Below are 20,499 nucleotides of genomic sequence, written 5' to 3'. Positions count from 1 at the left end.
CAGCAGCAGCTCCAGATGCATTTAGGTACCAGCACGGGAAAGCAGATTGAATTTCGCAGTTTGATTTCTGAGAACACTTCATGTGGAATGTTGTTTGATACACTCCTGTTCTGAAAGGGAAATTAAAAAAAAAAAAAAAGCCAAATAGCTCTTGCAGACTGCTCCCTAATGCCACAAAAGTGGGCTGGTGTGAAGTGGAGTTTACTAGTTGAGCCTCTTAGAATGTGCTAAGGCCTCAGAACATTTCCCTGCAGGTTTAGCACTTTTATGGAGTAAACTGTCTCTGTTTCACCTGTGTTCTGTTTGGATCAAACAGGAAATTCAGCAGGGTGTTTTGGAGAAGAAGCTGCTACATGGCAGGCACTGCATCGGAGCTAAAGGCATGCAGAGGCATTTGCTTGTGTCAGGTTAGCTGTTAAGTTACTCTCTCAACCTAATTTTCCTGTAAAGTGTGTGCTGGTAATTACCTCCTTCAGAACAGAGAAGTAGTAGTAAAGTAGTAAAAAACCTACACCCTGCCGCCGCAGTTTGGTCCATCTCAACACAGTTAACCTTGATCTTTTGTACAGAGGAATATTGCCTTGAAAGGGGGTGGCAACTAAAATGTAGATAAACACAAGCCCACTGTGAATTCTTGTTTTGTTCTGAAGTGGAGAGACCCACAACAAATCCCCAGTCAGTATGTATGTGTCCAGCTGACATTTCTGTCCCCAACAAACAGCCAACTGTTCCTGGTGGAGTAGCCCAAAGTTTGAGAACAATCACCAGTGTTTCCCAAGAGGTTGTTTTTCAACACTCCATTGTTTTTCACATATGCACTGTGAGGACATGCCAACAGTAGTAAGAGACAGCAGGGCAGGCGTGAGGCCATGTGTTTGGTACCTAACTATGTATGCACCCATACCCTATATAACTGGGGAGGAGGAGCTGGGATATGTATGGCACGTGGCTGGTATTCTCTAGATTAGCTGACAAAGCAATATTTTTTTGTACTGTTGTAAACAAAAGAAGCAGAAATGAGAGTACAAGCTCACATGCACTACAGAAGCTTGCAGTTTGTGGCTGTAACTGTACTGTTTGAGCAGATACTCCTGTGCAGAGTTTGTGTTTAGGTACCAGTATTCCAGGCTAGAAGCGCATGGTGGGTAAGTATAAGAAGCCTGTGATACAATCAGTTGAGATTTCCATTTTTCTTCTCTATAAACTCTATCTACAAATACCCTTAACAAGCCCAAACAATATGTTAGACAACATGCTGTAAAGCAAAAATGCTTCCGTCTGTTCTATGGCAACATTACAGCCGCTGCTGTCAGATTTAGGCAAGGCATTGTAGGTCACCTGTATGCACAGAGGCAGGCACACATGGCTTGCGCAAAGGGATGAATCTTCTCCACTGAATTCTTGTGTCGGTATTGGACATGGAGCTCATGAAAAAGCTACGGTACATTTAATGATATTTTTAAGTTATGTTCTTATGACTGACAAGTCTGTATTCTAATACAAAAAGAATAGCGTGTAAGGGACAGAGAGGAACATGTGCTGTGCACATGCTCCAGGCAGTTCTGCATTTTTGCCTAAGCTGCTCACAGCATCAACCTTGCTCTTGGTAATGATTCTGGTTTAACAGAAATGAGAATCTTAAGGTATAAATTGCATTTGCTTTTGCAAACAGCAGGTGATGCAGAAGCTCCTACTTCACAACAGAGAAGTAAACCATGTGATGTTTATTTCTACTATAAATAATAGTCTGGGCAGAAAAGATGTCTTTACACGTGGTTAGATAATCCGTGTCTTTCTGCTAATTCATCTCCCTAAAGAAGTTTCCTGGTTTCAGCTAGGATAGAGTTAATTTTCCTCCTAGGAGCTGGTAGGGTGTTGTGTTTGGGATTTAGAATAAAAATAATGTTGATGCCACACTGATGTTTTAATTGTTGCAGAGCAGTGCCTACACTAAGCCAAGGACTTTCCAGCTTCTTACTCTGTCCTGCCAGCAGGCAGGCTGGGGTTGCAGCAGGAGCTGGGAGGTGACAGACCCAGGACAGCTGACCCCAACTGGCCACAGGGTTATTCCATATCTTATGGGGTCATGCAGAGCAATTAATATGGGGGGCTGGCTGGGGTCTGGGGGACCAGCTGCTCAGGGACAGACCAGGCATCGCAGTCTACTGCATTGTGCATCACTTGTACACATCATTATTATTATTATTATTTTCTGTCCTAATAAACTGTCTTTATCTCAACCCACAGGCTTTCACCTTTTTTTGATTCTCCCCCCCATCCCATGTAGGGTGATGGGGGGGGGAGGAGCAATCGGCTGTGCGGTTCTGAGCTGCCAGCCAGGTTAAACCGCAGGTCTCTAAACTTCTTGCTCTAAAGAAAGAGGAAACTTTCTAGCAAATTCTTTTATTTTCACTTCCAGTAGGGAAATAGAAGTAAGACAAATCTACCATCTTTTAAAGAAGCAGTCGAATGTACTAAAGTAGACCCCATGTTATCCCTTGCAAATCAAGGAAGTGCAATCTCTCCTCTAACTCCAATGAGCTGCTGTTTAGACCTTGTGCTGTAACATACATGTTTTATGTCAGCACACCAGTTTGTTGCCATTTGATTGCCCTTCAGCCAGTAATTACTTTCTGAAGTCCAGTGTTCGAAGTTACCAACCATCCATACAACAAATACTGCTCTCAAGCCATAATGAGAAGGAAATAGTTAAAAACCACGGTGGCAGCCCAAAGCTTCTATCTCTCAGCTACTAGACGGGCTCTCTGCAAGACTCCAGCAAGACTCATTTCTCTACCTGCGTCTTCCAGCAGTCCTTCAAGCAACTGCTTGTTGCCTGGTCCTTAAGGGCAGCAGCAGAGCGGTGCTGCATTTTCTTTCTTTGCTGCACCTTTCTAGTCTTTAAGGTGACCTTTTCCTTCTCTTCTTCACCTGGTTTGGCCTCACTTCCCCTCCCTCTCATTCTCAGCTTTCTCCTGTCTTTATGATACATGGGGTGAGACCATCTGGCAGCTCCTCTGCTTGGGGTCTGGGATAAGCTCCTGACTGCTGAAGGCAATGATGATGGGAACAGCCCCAAGAGTCTGAGAAAAAGATCAAGGTATACAGAAATTGCCCTAGAGATCCCAGGGTTTCTTTTTGGAGTCCCATGGACCTGAGAACATGTCCAGAGTTGCTGGAAACAGGCCCAGAGCATAAAAGAAGTATTAAATAACTGCTCTCCTAAAATACTGTTTTCCACTTTCTCCAAAACAGATTTGAAAAAGTGAGATTTTGGGGGGCTTTTTTTAATTTTTATTTATTTATTTATTTTAACTTAGATTATGCAGGCCTCCAGAGATGCTCTCACTAAGAATCTGGTCTCTCTCTCTCGTTATAAAATAAGCTGATGTGGTTTCCTGCAGCAGATGGCACTGTTGTTTGTGTTCAGAGGTGAGCTTTACTCCTTCAAACCATCTTGGTGCCTTTAGTTCACAAAGGGAGCCATTAGATAGTCACAGTTCTTTCTACCTCTAAAGCTTTACACTTGAATACTCTCTAGTATCTGTTTCTGGTAATATTAAAAGTTTATTCATCCTGACATCTCGTAATATTTTGGCATGCCAAACATTTTCTGCAGCAGACACGAGTGAATATCTGTGTCAGGAAAATTAACGGAAGTCCTAAATTAGGAAAATCTTCCAGGTTATGTTCAATTCTAGAAGAGTTAAACTGGTAACTGGTGGTATTCCAGACAGTACTGATATCCAACTTACCGGTTTCAAACTCAAATTTAAAATCTGAGAACTTCCGCACCTTCAGATTCAGAGCAGAGAAAGCAAGGTGGACGCTCTACATACAATGACGTCACACCAGCTGCTTGGATGATGCATTTCTGAGTGTCAAAAGACAAGATTAGTATCAGAAGCCAAATGGTATTTAACCAAATTTCTTCCCTTTCATGGATGTTACCTTTTTGAATTTCTGCCATCATTTAGGCTTTCGTACTTCCTCTTAGTTCTAAAAATAGACTTGAGTAAGTGTATCATCTTTAAAGGAAAATGGTATCCAGATACATTTATTTACTTCAAAGACAAATGGAAGCAAACCTCTTTTTTAATTATGCCCAAACAAAACTGCAGACTTGATAGCTTAAGAAATGGGAAAATGCAGATGTCAGGACTGTGTAGGTGTACAGAATTGTGGTGTGGGCAAAGTAAAAGTAAAGGACAGGGGTGGTAAATTGTAGTTAGCGTTGCAAACGTGGGAAATGTTAGCAGAGCAACGACAACAAAAGCCATACCCCAACCTAACAGACTCCAGAGGAAACTTAGAGGACCTTTGGCTTTAGTAGTTAACCAGCCTTAGCGAAGCAGTGATTTGAATAATGGAGCACTTTTGATGGGCATGTCAATCAGCTATGTTGGCACATGGCAAGTTTAGCCTCTTGGCACAAAACCTCTGGTGTTTATAAATTCCCTACTTGAAATTACCTTATGTGGTAATTTAGATAAGCTTTTGACATTAATGTTTGTTTATTTCCCATAGAGAAAAAATGCTTAAATCTATAAAACCATGCTTTTATTCCTCTAATTGGTTTGGAAAAATATCAATTGATTTTTGTTGGTGGTGTCCTTATCCTCTGAGTTTTGGCACCGCTAACACTTTCCTGCTTATTTCTGTGGCAACTGGGGAAACACTTTTCCGGTCGTTGCACAGCACGCTGCAGCTGCAGCCAGCCTAAACCTTTCTTCTGCTTTTCCCAAAATTTACAGTGCAAATTTTGCGTTCTCCCCTGAATTTATATTTTCCTGAATATAAATTTCCACAGCCATTTAAATCTTTCTAAACTTGTTTTTAGATATTAAAAAAAAAAAAAAAAAGACATTAAACACACACTTAAGATGAGTATAAAGGAGAGGAAGTATTTTAAATGGCCACAGTAAACTCCTTTCTTCTTTCCTTCAGGGGAAGGATCATCCGCAGGACGCTGTATTCCCATACATGTCACTGGCACTGCTGATTGCTCTGTAGTGGACCCTGAACTGGTGCATTGGGATGGCAGGATTTTACATGACAGAGAAAAGTAAAGCATGGGTGTGAGTTTCAGCCTAGTGCAACTCTTGCATTTTCAGGGAGAATTCTCATTCTGTGCAGGTGGTTATTTGCTGGTGCCTGGAGGAGGTTTAGTAATTATCCACTGTATAGTATAGTGCTGCTGAACTGAACCCATGCTTCCCTTCTAACCACTGTGAAATAACTTGCACACCAGCTTGGGCTAAAGCACGTTCTTGTCTTCTGGTAATTACAAGGGGCTTTATCAGTGTAAATATCTGCGAGCCTTACAGTCTTTACCATCATTTTCTTAATTACATTCCTTCTGAGATAAGCAAAGGCTGCCCTGAAATACCAAACCTGCACCCAAGGGCTGGGAAAGAGGGACAGAGGCAGTGTGGGGTGTCTGAAACAGTCATCGTGGCTATGAAAGATGCAGGAAGACAGTCCCAGCCCTGGGCTGGGCTCTGGGCTGACAGATCTCAGCTCTGAACTGGGGAGGTAATGGGCTAGGGCAACTCCAAAATTTCTCAAAACGTCTCTAAACTACTGTAAGACTACTGTAAGACTTTAGGCAGCTCTAAACCAGTATATATCACTTCTAAATTGCTCTAAAAGTCCTCTAATCAGCTCTGAGGAGTGGTGAGGACCTCCATATTGCTGCAGTGAGGCCATTGCTTCAAAACAGATGTAATTTACACAACTCTAAATGGCCTCTAAACCACTCTAAAACTCTTCTAATCAGCTATAAACAGCCACTAAATAGTTCTAAATATCTCAAAAAATTTATTACCACCTTTAAGATGCCTTAAAAGTTCTTGTAAACAGCTCTAAAGATCTCAAAACCTCCTCAAGTTCTTCTAAAACTCCTCAAAAGCACTCTAAGAGGTTCTGAGGAACTGTAATATCCCCTTAAAGAGTGCTGTGGTCCTCTGAACTGCACCAACATCCTCCTAAACATGCTCCAAGGAGCTTTCAGGTTCATCTGATCTTATCTAGAATTCCTCTATATTGATCTGAAAACCTCTGAATTTCATTTGGGACTCTACAACTCCACCAAAAACCTTTAAAACTGCTTGGAGATGCTTTGATGTGCTCTAAACCCCTCTGAAATAGCACTAGAGAGCTATGCAACACAGGCTCTTAAAGAGCTGTATTACAGCCCTTAATTGCTACAGCCAACTTTTAAAAATCATTTAACCGGTTCTAAAATACTCTAGAGCACCTCTAAACCAGTCTGGACTTCTTTACACAGTTCCAGAATCAGCTATAAACAAGGGTGAGCAGCTGTAAACTCCAAAAGCTCTACTTTACCACTCTGAAAAGAGCACTACTCTCATCTAAGCTCCTTTACACTGCTTTGAACAATACTAATGTACCACAAAATAGGTCTCAAAACCCTCTCTATCTCTATGCAACTGCTCTAAAACTCTTCCACAGTTTTGAAACTGTTTTTTAGAGAAACCATGCTAAAACCTCTCTTTGATCCTTTAAAACTCGGTCATGCTGATGAGTACGGAGAAGCTCCAAGCCTGTCTGAACTGATCTAACACATCTAAAACCTGTTAGCAGCTCTAAACCTATCTAGTGAAAGATCCCTGACATGGTGAGGGGTTGGACTAGCTTTAAGGTCCCTTCCAACCCAAACCATTCGATGTTTCTAATGTCTTGTAAAGCATGCAGAAACTCCTGTTAAGTACTCTAAACAACTGAAAACTCCTGTGCCTCTTCTAAAACCATCAGAGCTCCTCTAAACTAAAGCTCCTGTGTCTTGCTGTAAGCAGCAGTAATATACCTCTAAATACTTCTAAAATATCTTTAAATTTCTACTATGCAATTCTAAACTCTTACGCAGCTCTAAAATCCCTTTAGACCAATCTGTAACTCCTACAAACTGTTCTAAGCAGGTCTAATCTGACTTGTGGAAAACAGACTTCATAATCTTGAAATAGTTACAAAGCAGGTATGTTTATACAGTGCTGTGCACACATGCTGGACGCCAAGGGGGATAGCTCCATCTAACTTGCGCCCCAACGGTTACTGGCAGCATGCTTATATTAGCAGGACAAATACATACTAATTTAATTTCCCATAAGTCTCTTGTGTATTCATCAGGCCTCCGAAGAATCAAATCCACTTCAACCCATTATAAAACTTTCATATGCTGTCAATGCATTGGGCTTATGTGGCCAGGTTTTGCCAGCAGCACTAAGTAGCTCTAAAATTCTGTTAATATACTCAAAAAATCTTCAAAACTTCCTCTAAGTGTCTCTATGCAGCACTGAACTGCCTCTGAACCTCCCTACAGATACTGTTCTGGGGCAAATACAGCTTAAGCTCTTCAGTAGTGACCCAGATGATGGGTAAGAGAACACCCTCAACAAGTCTGCAGATGAAAACATAAAGCTGGGAAGAGAGGTTGGCAGACCAGGCGGCTGTGTGGGCATCCGGAGGGACCTGGGCAGGCTGGAGACCTGGGCTGACAGGAACCTCATGGAGTTCAACCAAGTGCTTGCTGGGGGCTCACCAGGTGGAAAGCAGCTTGGCAGGAGAGGACCTGGGGATCCTGGTGGGAAGCTGAACATGAGTTAGCAGTATCCTGCTCTGCGTTAAGGCAGTGCTTTGCCAGCAGGTTGAGGGGGTGGCAATCCTTCCCCTCTGGTCAGCACCAGAGAGACACAGCTGATGCTGGGCTTCCCTGTTGCATGGAGTACATGGACTTATTAGAGCGAATCCCCTGAAGAGCCTTGAAGATGGTTATGGAGTTGGAGAATCTATTACAAGGAGAGGCTGATGGAGCTGGGATGGTTCAATTTGGAGAAAGAGATTCCACATTACCCATATGGATGGAAAGAGCACAGAGAAGAGGGGATGTCTCAAAGAATGAGACAGGCTCTTCTCAGAGCCTCAAAGAAAGGAAAAATACATGTGCTTTGTGAGAACCTGCTAGTGAAGCCAAATCCCAGAGAAAGTGATCACAGTGTGAATAGCCCACAGCGTGCATATTTTGGAATGGAGGAGGAATACCAGAATCCCAACCTCTGAGATTATTATGTGACTACATGAAAAATGTGCTCCCAGAGCACACAACAACAGGGGATTGTTTTTGTAGATACTAGATAGTCAGAAAAAGTGTTATAATGAAAGATCTGGAAGTGCATGCTGAAGGCAGAATGTCTCCCTGCACCTGCTTTAGGGATGAGGAACAGGTGTAGAAAATGCAGCTGATTTTCCCCAGGAAGGATGGGGAGAGTTGTGCTGTTCAGGAGCTTCATTTCTCCATGGGGCCCAGACTGCGCTGCCTGTGCTACACATCTGGCAAAACCACACGTGGGAGAAGAAAACAAAAGCCACATGGGCTGCATGTGGGCAGCGGTTTTAGCAGCCCATTAGCCATTGTCTTCTGCTTGTTTGTTCAGTGCCATAACTCATGGAATTATTTAGGTTGGAGAAGACCCATAAGATCATCGAGTCCAACCATCAACTAATGCTGCCAAGGCCACCGTTAAACCATGTCACCAAGTGATACATCCACGTCTCCTAAGTAAGTCCAGGGTAAGTGACTGCACCACTGCCCTGAGCAGCCTGTTAAGTGCTTAAGCACCCCTGCTGTGAAGTTCTTCCCCACATCTAATCTAAGCCTTGGCACAAGGAGAGACCAACACCCTCCTCACTGCAGCCTCCTGTCAGGGAGATGCAGGGCACGATGCGGTCATCCCTCGGTCACTTCTGCTCCAGAGTGAGCAGCCCCGGTTCCCTCAGTCCTTCCGACTCCTGTTTTTTGTCCTTCTGGTAGAGAGGGGCTCAAAACCGCGCACAGGGCTGGAGGTGCGGGCTCACTGCACAGAGGGGCACTCGCTTCCCGACCCTGCTGGCCACGCTGCTCCTGATACAAGCCACTCGGCCCTCTTGGCCACCCGGGCACGCTGCTGGCTCATGGTTGACCCAAGGGCTGGTATGACCCAAGCGCAGCCCCCCGCTGCATGCCAGGCGATTGCACTTTGCTATTTCACGAGAAATTCGCCCCGAGTCCCCTCCACGCCTCAGTGCGAGGGGCAGCCCGCGGCCTCCGCCTCACGCCGGCAGGCCCGGCCCCGCGGCGGGGCGGGGTGAGGCGGAGCGGGGCCCCCCCACTGCCGCCGCCGAGCCGCCGGGGAGGTGAGGGGAGAGGAGGGGAAGGGAGCCGGGGGCAGCTGGGGGGGTCTGGGGGCGGCCTGGGCGCGGTCCCCGCTCGGCGCTCAGCCCGCCCCGCTGCATTGCTGCAGCGCGTACCGAGCCCGTTCCTTTCCCGGGATGGTGCTGCCCGCAGCAAGCTGTCAAAATGGTCTCCAAGTGCCGTTCTCAGCCCAAAATAATGCCCTCGCAAAGTCCACTTTTTCTGAACTTTGCCTGTCCGGTTTTGTTGTGAACTGCAGTGAGCTGAAACAAAGCTTAAAGGTGGGAATCACTTTTCTCTCTTCCTTTCCCAACAGCTCAATGACACCCGGAAAGAAGCTGGAGGGTCTCGTGGCAGCTACCATCACTCCCATGACTCCCGATGGGTAAGCCTTACCTCGCACCATGGCATGGAGCGTTGTCAAACTGCTCTGGCAACTATTCCTTAAACCACCGCTCTCCTCCTTTCCTACTGGGAACAGACCAGATCTGGTTTGTTTCTAAGTCAGGTCTCTGATGAGGGAGGAAACATCTAGGTGAGAAACTGTTCTCCAGGTTCCCCTAGCCCCTGTGTCCTCCTGTTCCCCAGCAAGTGCTGTAGGTCAGGGTTTGGAGAGTTTGGATCAGTCTTTCACCTGCTTTTCTATTGTTTTGGTAGATGCAAATTAAATCACAGTAAGGTCATATGAATAGAGTACTTTCAAACTTGTTAAGGCAAATCACAGTCCTGATTAGAAGAGCTCTTGTGAACTGGGCAATGACTGTTTAAATCCAATGCCTGTATACCCGTTTCTTACCCCTGGCTATCTCGTGCAAATTTTTGTTTATACATGTGTGCACAGAATTAGTTTAAACCGGAAGAAAATATTGCAGGGATTGCACAGTTCCAAAAATAACGTCAAATCAAGAGCTGAAATTCTGCCTTTCTCAAAGAAATGATGATAAACAGATGCATCATTCCTGTATTTTGATGTTGCAAGACAGACTTGTTTGGAATCAGGAAAGGACCCTGAGCTTCTCAGATTTGTCAAGATCCACATGTGTTTCTGAAGGACAAGGTTGAGAGTTGCTAATACATTCTTCTGAATATAAGCCTTTAGTTTGAAAAATACTGTAAAGCAGAGTACTATCGCAGTAAGGGAACTCATTTGCATCACAGTCACTGCTTAATTTCTTAATTTAAAGGAAACTTGATTCTGATTTCATTTGTTCTTACTTCTTGAATTTATTGCAACATGGTATGTGGAGAGTGGAAACGTATGGAAACAGCAAAGGAATGTTACACACTGATAAACAAAATAAATTTGCTCTGGAGAGAAGATAAATCTAGAATTCAGTTTCCATTGTTTGTCAGGGAAGTCTGTTGCTTCCCTCATTCTTTAATGAGAGAGAGAGAGGTCAAAGTCACATGCAACAGACACCATTACACAGTCTGTGTCCAGCAGTTACAAGTATAGTTTAACTGTTTGCCAGCATGTGAACAAATGCATTTGTGGTCTCAAGGAACTCTTGGTTCCCCTAACAGTCCAAAAGGTTTGAGTCTGCCTAATTTCTTGTGGAATGTAGCATGTGCTGAAGGTGTCATACCTTGGGGTATTTGTGTGTGTACAAATCCAAGACATCAGAAATACATGTCTTTATTTTTGGTTACTTTATCTCTAAGTTTAAAATTTCTGTAAATAGAGACTTAGAGTTGCTAAGGCTCCTAAGGTTGCTGCGGTTCCTTTCATTTCAGACAAATCAATCTTTCAGTGATTTGCCAATATGTGGATTATCTGGTAAGGGAGCAGAATGTGAAGAACATCTTTGGTAAGTTTTTTGTTTTGTTTTCCCACAGAAACTGTGTTATGTTCCTTTTGCCTGGATAGCAAACCTATGATATCTTGCCTGATAAGAGCTGTAATGGGAGGGACTGTGGATGTGGGATCCTCAGTGATAATTATATTCATCAGTGGAAAGGGTGTAAGCAATACTTAAGAGATCTTTTGCCTGCACACCATTTCTGTGCGGGGCGAAATAAGCGTTGCCTTCATACAGTAACTGGATGAAGCAATGAATGGATAATGCTGTGCTGGCAGACAAGACTTAATTGAATGATACTTCCCGTTGACCAAGCAGGACATAATCATCTGACTTAAATAACATCCACTCAGCATTGCAGAGAATCCTATGGGCTCATCAAAGCCACGTGAGCTTCTCTAGGAGCCCTCCAATGCATTGGGTGATACTGGAGCGGTCACTGCTCTCATCCTTCTCTTCTGCCTCCATCTAAGAGGCTGCTGCCAGGGCTTAGGGGTGTCTGGATGGATAATACAGCATTTGCTAAACCACATTTGTTCACAGCCTTGTGCACTTTACTAAGCTGAAGCCAGTGCTGAGAATTCTGTTCGAAATTTCAGTTAAGAGTGGCAGAATGAAAAATGGAGCATGCTAGTAACTTCAGCTGTTTGTTTAATCTGTTGTTTTGTGACTGAGCATACTGACATTTCCTTCTTTTCAAGAGGTGCTTTAGCCTCAGATACATGGTTTCACTCACCAAATGTCAGACCTTTTCCTGGGCATGGAGGAATGAAAGTCCCTCTACCTGGCTAGCTGCTTGTCCCTTCATGCGTTTGTCTCATTGCTGGGGGAAGAAGGTTTAAGAGTTTCAGCAGCTGAAATACCCAGGTTTTGGATGCTGGCATTTAGCGGTGATAACACTGTAATCCCCTTGCAGATGCTGGTGCAGACCACTGTTATCTTAAAATGAGTTGGAGGAAATATAATTCTGCTTAATTTCATCAAAATTGTCAGTACTTGCCTTCAGGAAAAGCAATGCCTGTAGGCCAAGCCTCGGCAGCTGTGTTGTATTGTGTTGAAACAGTGAATGGCACCACAGGAGAAGGCCTGTCCCTTAGCATCCAGGAGAGAAAGCAGCTGGCAGAAGAATGGGTGCGCCAAGGAAAAGACAAGTGAGTAGCTGAGAGGAAATGGGAATTTTAAATTTCATGTTATTATATAGGATTGCCTAAGACATGTATAGCCAGGAAAAAAAAACACATTTGATGATAGCTTTTTTTTTTTTCTTTGAGTATTTTGTTGTTGGGCTTTATTCCCCAGCTCCTTTTTCAGAGAAGCTTGCTTTTTTGTCACTGCCAGTTAGCTGGTATCCATTCCTACTCCTTGGGGAGCTTGTAAGTGTGCTCCTCTTCGGTACACTGAAGGATGGAGGGAAAGAAAGGGCTATTTAAAGCCCTGTGAGCATTTCTTAACCTTTTAATATACTCATTAAATTATTTGGTATGGGGGAAGCTGTGGTGTAAAGTATGCAAAGTTAGTGGCAAAAGAAGGAATTCAACCTATATCTTCAGCCATGTGTGTAAGTGCAAGTCTCTTCTCTGTCTCCTGCACCTTTTGTAGTCTTCTATCACTTGCCTCTGCCTTCTCCTTAGTTGCTGTCAGAAGATGTGGAGAGAAGGGGGTGTTTTGGAGTAGGAGGGAGATAGTGAGCAGTAATAAACTGATGTGAAGGCTTACGGTCTGTATGGATCTAAAGGTGAAACACAGAAACAGGACTGATGGGCTGGAACCTGGAAAATGCTCTTGGCAGGATCAGACAGGCTGTCTTTTAATTCAGCCCAGTGAAGTTCTTGTTCTGTGGCTTCCTGGTCTGAACTGATTCATTTAGGCAGACTGGTATTCTTCACCATCACTAAAACCTTCTGAATTTGTTCTTGTGCAGACTAGATCATGTGATCATTCATGTGGGAGCACTAAGTCTACCAGAGTCCCAAGACCTGGTGCGTATATAATACGATTCCTTTTCACTATGTGTGTAATAAATAAAAAAAAAGCAGATGTACCTTCAGGTATTTTTCTGTTCTCTCTTTCGTAGGCAAGACACGCAGCAGCCATAGGTGCTAGTGGTATTGCTGTAATAGCCCCCTTCTTCTTCAAACCCACAAACAAAGGTGAGTAGATGTGATTGCCAGACCTCCTGAGACCCTATTCTATTGCCTTCAAGCCACTAGCAGTATTTTGTGGTAAAAGAGAGCTCAAGAACTCTGAGGACCACTGATGATAATACTGCTCCTTGTGGAGGAAGCGTGGCTTTCCTCTTGGAAATAGAAGAGTTTCCAGCTGCTTGCAAGATTTCCAAATTCCACATCTTGAAGGATATTCTGAACGGGTGGGTGTTTCAACAGTGCAATAATCCTTTATCATAGCTCTTGCATGTGCTCTCTTCCTTTGGAAACTATTCTGGTGGTAATGTTTGTACACCTGTGCCGTGTCTGGCATCAAGAGATAACAAAACCTAAAAGGAGAATGTTTTTTTCAAGGATGGTCTTCCAGAAGTCTCACAATAAAAAGTGTGATGGGTGCCATTTGGGATACATCTTGTTAGAATGTTGTGAAATGAGGAGTTGCTCATTGAAAGAGTAGTTAACTACCCTGTCTTCTGAACAGAGAGCACTGAGTTTGTGGTTGATCTGGGCTGCTCTAGAATGCAGTCAGTTCTGTGCTGACCCTTGGTGGACACTGACCAACTCAATAAGCTGTTGATACAGCAGCGTCCCTTGTTATTGAGGTGATGGTTGTGACTTTGTGGCATACCTCTGCCCAAGCAGGGTCATCCATCTCTTGGTTCTGTGCACGTAAGGTTACCTCAAAACTTACAAATTGAGTAGTTTTGCTTTCAACATGATGACCATAATGTAAAAGAACCACATGATGTGAAGATTTGTAATAGAAATGTTAAATTTTGTGTGAACTGATTATGATTGGAATTGTTTATATGAAAGCACCAGAAGAAACAGGAGTAGATTGCCAGAATGGCAGGAATTGATAGCCAAGGACACAGTCACTGGCAATCAAACTGGTAAGCACAGAGGAACAGCACAAACATTAGCTGAAGGTCTTTGCTGTGATTGTAGTAGGATGACAGCAAGGTTTCAGCACATGGCTCTTTGACATTATTCTTCCTTCTGTGCCAATGCAAAGATTGTCTAAGATTTATGTATGATGCAGTAAAAAGATTCTTGGGAAGAATATAAACTGTAATGACTCTCTGATTCCTAAAATGGTGCAAAAAAAGTTGTTGAGGGACCTGTTTGCTATCACCAATTGAGCAGAACCCCAGTGAGGTGGATGTGAACTTCATCCCTTGTCCTCTGTGTTGTGCACAGGTGGGAGAGACCACTTGGTCCTGAGGTTGGATGTGTGAGGGTATGTATTTCTGTAAGAGAATGAGTGTGAGTTACTGAAATCAGTTTGGTTTGCAATAAATACCTTTGCCTTCTCTAGGGTCTTCCACTGACCTCTGTTGCAGTTGATTTTTGTGATGTGTGCAGGTTTTTATATTATTGGCTGTACAGGGTATGCAAACTGTGGATGGCCTATCCCCAGACCCTGTCTGCTGTGCATCTGAACTCTGTCACTGCGGCTGGTCTCCTTGTCTTACGGGGATACTTGGTTGTTTTCTTCCAGATGAACTGGTTGCTTTCTTACAGAAAGTTGCATCTGAAGCCCCTGGGGTTCCATTTTATTACTATCACATTCCTCCTCTGACGGGTGTAAAGAGTAAGTACTTCTTAGTCAGCTCTTCCTGAGCCCCTAGACGTGTTTCCTGAGAAACCCTAAGGTTTCCTGAGAAACCCTAGTAGCTGGTGTGACTGGCCTACCAGCAGTACAGGGCTTCTGCTTAGAATCCTTCCCCAAAATACTTAGCAGAGGAATAAGGAATAGAATACAGATCATAAGTTGTTTGCCCTAGGCACCAGGTTATGAGGTGTTTCTGGGCATATGAATTTATATTTATTCTTTGTTGCCAGTTCGTTGCTCAGTTTTCACTTATCCATGGTTTTTATTTCTAATCTGGCAAAAGGAATGTTTCAGAGAAAATGCCTTTGTTGTAACTTTGGGAAGTAATGACACTGAAGTTGTCTGATGGGTCAGTTTAGAACTATGTAGTTTACCAAGCTTAGGCCAAAAGTGATTAACTTGTAAATATTAAGTCTACCACTTGGGGAGGAAACAGGGAAATCTCCCAGAGCATGGATGTGTTTCTTCATGTGAGGTTGCTGTTGTGCACAGTTCGTGTTGAAGAGTTGCTGGATGGAATAAGAGAGCAGATCCCCACCTTCCAGGGTGTGAAGTTTAGCGACACAGACCTCTTGGACCTTGCACAGTGTATAAACAAGAATGGGAGCGAACAGTTTGCATTTCTCTATGGGGTGGATGAGGTAAGAGGCTCCCTTGAGGAAAAAAATAATCCTGGACATTCAGTGCCAGCTAGTTTTGCTATGCTTCCCCCCCCCCCCCCCTTTTTTTTTCCCCTCTTCCTTTTGTTAAATGAAGTAAAAATGTTCTCTTTCTCCCCACATGCCAAACTAGCAACTGTTGGGTGCACTGGCAGTAGGGGTAAACGGAGCAGTTGGAAGGTCAGTACGGCTTGGACTCCCGTCCCCCTCCCACACACACCTTACTGGTGTATCTTCCACTGTCTGCACGGTGCTTCTGTGACTGTCCTCCGTCACGGTGCTGGGGGATTCTCTAGGGTAAAGCTGCATGGTACAGAACAGACAGACAAGCGAGCTCCAGTGCTAATGATGCTTGACTATCATCTGGGACCTCAGAGTTCGTTAGTTTAGATGGTTCTTGCTGCAGTCTGTGAGCTGACCACAGAATCATGGAATCATTCAGGTGGGAAAAGATCTCTCATCTTGTCCAACCTTTAACCTAGTACTCAAGTCCACCACTAAACCATGCTACTAAGTCTACCCTTAGGTTTCAGCATATTTCTTTATGCTCATGGCAACTTTTCAAAGTAGGAAATTGCTTTTATCTTCATTATATGGATAAGGAACCAAAACCCAGAAAGGTAAAAATGATTTACTTTAGTTCACATGAGAAGTCTGTGAGGAAATGGACTCTGCAACAATGCTTGCTGAGTTTTTCTAGTTTGAATTCTGCCCCTTGTACTAGGCTGTGAGGTTGCTTAAATGAATTTCTGTATGCCACCTTAGCTTTTAGTAGATGATCCATTAAAAGAACAAATAACTGGGAAGTTTGTATTCTGAACTTAGTACAGTTAGCATGCTGAACTTCAGTATTGTCCAATTATTCCTTTTTATTTGTAAGTTTGAAAAATAATCCTGTTTGGAAAGAAATGGGGAGAGAAATCTGATCTCATAAACTCTTCCATAGGGCCTGCATACTTCTGATGCTTGACTTTTAACCATTCATAAACTGCAGGAAGGTAACAATGGCATTCTGATAATGTCAACAGGCAATACTTACGGCTACTTTGTTTCAGTGGTTCTAAGCTCCCCCTTTGCATTTACTGATTGGCTTGTTTGTTTGTTTGTCTTTGGCAGCACATACAACTATTTGGGTAGAAAAACCGAGCTGATGTTGCAAGCTTTTGCAAAGCCAGACCTTGCATTAGCACAAAAGTATCAGGTACAGTATTTTTGCTGTCCCCCCTAGGCTTCTTTCTACTTTAACTGTGCTGGGAGTGTTTTTTTCTATGTGGTTTTGTCACCCATACACTGAGATATCTTTATTAGAGTAAATTTCTTTTAGTTCCAACCCTCTGCTTATTATTCACTCTCCTTGCATTTTGACCAGTCTTTACTGACGTACTTCTAACCAAGACTTCTTTATTTATCCTTCAACACTTAGATCTCATCTATGCAGAGCGGGCAATGGCCTGGCCTTTTTCCTTGAACAAGTCCACAGTGGCCAAGCCCCTTGGCTAGGAATATTCCGGTGATAGTTTACTTGAGGTAATGCAGAAAGCCTTCTGAAATCAGCTCAGCTCTGACCCCTCCTGGTCTTGGGCTCCTTGAAGGTTTTTGAGGAGTTCTGAGCAATCAGTATACAAATTATACTCAGCATTTTAATGTCCTGTTGGGACATTTGATGCATCCTTCTTTTGCCTTAAAACAGAAATGACTGCAAGATGAACATCTAAAGGACATCTGATCTATTCAGATTTAAAATCTTTAGAGCCTGATGTGAGACTTGCCAGTGTTCTCAGACTGCTTGCAGCAAGAGACAGCCTGAGCATTAGTAAAGAGACTGAGACTGATGGCTTTCTAATAGCCACCCCTACCTTCCCTGTTCCACTGGAGTAGAGTTAGTATTTCACACAGACTGGCTAGGTGGCCAAGGGCTTTTCTTAAAACTGTGCACCAATTGCATGTATGTAAATAACATAACAGCTCTAGGTGCTTTTACATCTTAAAATGTGAAGAGGTGAATAAGCTGCTGTTTGTCTATTCTAGTTTCTCATTGGGGAATTTCTCAACTTTGTCATCAAACTAGGTAAGTTATACACTACCCTTGTCCCTTCCTATATCTTAAAATGCAAACTCAATGCTCCAGAAGTTCTCCTGTTGCTGTACCCTCAGAATTTCCTTCCTGAAAGATTTCACAATGAGAAACTGTTGCTTATGCAGTTTCCTGAGTTGATAGCAGCTGGGAGCTCAAAGGGAGCTGACCAAGCATCCCTGAGAGAACCCACTCTCACTTCCTTCCTTCTGCTGCAAAAAGAGGTTCAAAGCTGTGACTCTCTGTGATTCTCTCTATGATTTTCCTTTTTTCTTATCCTATTTCTGTGTTTTGTTGTTGTTGTTTGTTTGTTTTTCTTTTTCTGCCTCCAAAAGCCCATTTTAATATAATTTCTGGAGAGCCATTTTTCTGAGATTGTGATGCCCAAGTAGAATAACACAGCTCTGATGCTTGTCTCTCCTTCCTTGCTGTAATTAAAGATTAATCCTGTTCCAGGATAAGGCCAAAGTATTCTGAAATTTAATGATTTTTAAAAACAAAACCAAGTGGTAATGTAAAAAGCAATTTAAAGCAACCAAGCCAGAGTATCGGAGGGAGACTGGGATGTTTCATGGGTTTCACGTAATGAATAGAATGGTCTGACGTGCTTTTGCTACACATATTGTATATAAACCCTGATGAATCTGGCTGAGCTTTCAGGTTAAAAGTCAGAGAAAGTGCTCAGAGATGCATAAGACTTGAGATATGGACAGGTATGTCCCCTGAAGTTTCCCGTAGAGGTTTAAGCAGGTGCCTGGTGTCACTGCCACACACCAGTAGGATGTTGCCACTCCCAAGGCTTTATTCTATGTGAGTACTCTGTAGGTTGCATCAGGGATGGCTGAAAATGTTGGGTTGCAAAAAGTAAAGTGGACATCTGAGAAAATACTTTGCCTCTCTATCTGTAGAAGGGAAACAATAGTAGTATCAATATATTAAATAAATAAGTGTAATAAGTAGGCCTAATTTTTACTGCAATGTCTTTCCTGCCTTCAAACATGATCATCTCTTCTTGCACTGTTCTCACTTCCAAGAAGCGCTTAAAGCCTGGACGATGGCAGGTCACACTGCTCCTGCTTTTTGACACCTACACAGAGACTGGTTTGAGTGAAATGATCTGTAAGTGACCTGATTGTTGCTTTCATCTGCCCAGGTTTTGGTGTTGCACAGACGAAAGCTGTAATGACTTTTGTTTCTGGCATCCCCATGGGACCTCCCCGGCTTCCACTTGTTAATGCCTCTGAGGAGTTCATTGCCAAGGCCAAAGCCAAGCTGGATAGCATTGCGTGGCCCAATAGTGACTGACTTCATCCCCTGTTGGTCTGGAAGTAGAGGCTCCTTTTCCGGGATTCACCATCACTCGGCACATTCCCCAGGAGATGGTTTGGCCGTGATTTCTTTCAGGGAGTTGGCAGCGTGCCTGAGCCTCATCCGGGCACAGCTGGCACATGCGTAGTCGCCTTCTTGTGTAACTCTGCTCTGCTGTAGTGGAGCTCTGCACTGCCCAGGACCAGCTGGTGTCTTAAAAAAAAAAAAAAAAAAAAAAAAAAAGCTAGGTTTCTCCAGAGGGATCCTGACTCCTTTTGTCTCAGAAGGAGGAAGGTCTGTCTGCACCTCCCTCCACTTAGACCATGTTTTATCTTCCCTTGCTGAGTGTCTCCAGCACTAGTGTGTTTTTAAACACTACTCTGTTTTAAACACTGCTCTTTTAAACATCTGCTTGCTCAGGCTGGTGTTTCCTTGTTTGTCACAAAGTCACTGGGACACCAGTTGTGCCTCCTCTCATTGCCTTTGCACACCTTCACTTAACGCACAATTTAAAACAAGACTTTTCTAACAGCCTTTGGCTCTCTAATGAGTGGGTGCCACTGCAGCCTTTTCCTCGCAGCATACCAGTGGCCCTGCCCCCTTGGGTCCCTCGGCCCCACGCTGCTCCTGCTTCTCCCTCTGGCTGCCCAGCCGCAGCTGGGAGGCACGGGGTGATGCTATGGGGTGGCTGCCCAGTGCTTGCAGCTGGCAGTGGGTGGGATGCCTGGGGAGACCCTGCTCTGACCTGTGGTAGCTCAGTGTGGGCAACTGGGTGCTCAGAGGGTGCCTGGAGACACCCAGCTGGCTGCAAGCTTGCGGTGTGACAACCAGAACATCCCTGCTTCTTGCCTGTGAGTGCAAAGTGCACTGATCTACTTTGTCAGGGGAAAGTAGCATGGAAAAACGCTCTTATTTTAAAACATCAGCTGTAAAGAACTATGGTCATGTGCTGAACCTGTGCTGAAATGCATTAAAAAAAATCTGTTGAATTGCCATCTGGTGTGTGTGGTGTTACAATACTGCTCTGTGCTTGGCTCTAGGAGTCAAGACAGTGGCAGCAGAGAGCTTGGAATTCAGGTTGGCTTTCGGAAGGAGCTGACTCCTGGTGCGAGGTACTTGTACTGTCGGTTAGTTGTAAGAAATACCAGATTTGCACTGAGCATTGAATCCGTCACTGTACCCTTCCTCCTCCTTCATCTTCCCCACCAAAAACCCAGTAACAATTCTGGGAAGCACAGTGATACTGAGCCAGGCTTAAGGTACTGAGGCTGAGGTTGCACGTTATTCCAGAGGAGGCTGTGTGCTCACTTAGCTTGTTGAACCATTCATTTTTTTGTGTGTTGAGGACTAGTGACTGCTCACAGACACTTAACAGATGAATGGAGAGTGCTCCCTAAAACATTCCCTTTTATAATTTTTGTGATATGGGGCAATGGTTGTAAACCCAGTTTCATTGGTGTTACCGTTTTCCAGACAAACTGATAGTGCTGGAAGTCAAAACCCGTTATTTGGAACCTTTTAAGCAGAATCCCAGAAAAGTGTGTTTGGTGGTGAGGAAATGAGTGTTAGCTACCTGTGTGACAACACCAAAGGATGGATGCAATCTACTGGTAATGCTGTTGTACAAAACTGTGGTTGAGGCTGGCTGGACTGTTGAAAATCTGTCTGTTTTGGGGTGTTTTTTTGTTT

The 20,499-nt window shown here is 43.8% G+C and overlaps 1 protein-coding gene across 4 annotated transcripts in view; it reads left to right on the top strand.

The window, feature by feature from the left end:
• The window catches only part of NPL (N-acetylneuraminate pyruvate lyase), a 32,030-nt gene extending 12,225 nt beyond the window's left edge, over window positions 1–19,805 (top strand). The window contains exons 13-25 of one of the 4 annotated variants that reach the window (XM_068690425.1): window positions 317–407; window positions 4,948–5,078; window positions 9,507–9,575; window positions 10,925–10,998; window positions 12,053–12,140; window positions 12,911–12,968; window positions 13,064–13,139; window positions 14,656–14,748; window positions 15,262–15,410; window positions 15,562–15,608; window positions 16,545–16,629; window positions 17,457–17,496; window positions 18,656–19,805. In XM_068690425.1, coding sequence (XP_068546526.1) covers window positions 5,038–5,078; window positions 9,507–9,575; window positions 10,925–10,998; window positions 12,053–12,140; window positions 12,911–12,968; window positions 13,064–13,139; window positions 14,656–14,748; window positions 15,262–15,410; window positions 15,562–15,608; window positions 16,545–16,629; window positions 17,457–17,496; window positions 18,656–18,807 — 972 coding nt within the window. In that variant the 5' untranslated portion in view covers window positions 317–407; window positions 4,948–5,037 and the 3' untranslated portion in view covers window positions 18,808–19,805. The other 3 variants (XM_068690426.1, XM_068690427.1, XM_068690428.1) reach the window with 3 other exon arrangements.
• Window positions 19,806–20,499: the final 694 nt, after the last annotated feature.

Source organism: Anas acuta, chromosome 8, assembly GCF_963932015.1.
Source record: "Anas acuta chromosome 8, bAnaAcu1.1, whole genome shotgun sequence".
NCBI lineage: Eukaryota > Metazoa > Chordata > Aves > Anseriformes > Anatidae > Anas > Anas acuta.
The sequence above is the reverse complement of the archived record's forward strand: the minus strand, read 5'-3'. Positions and strand labels throughout refer to the sequence as shown.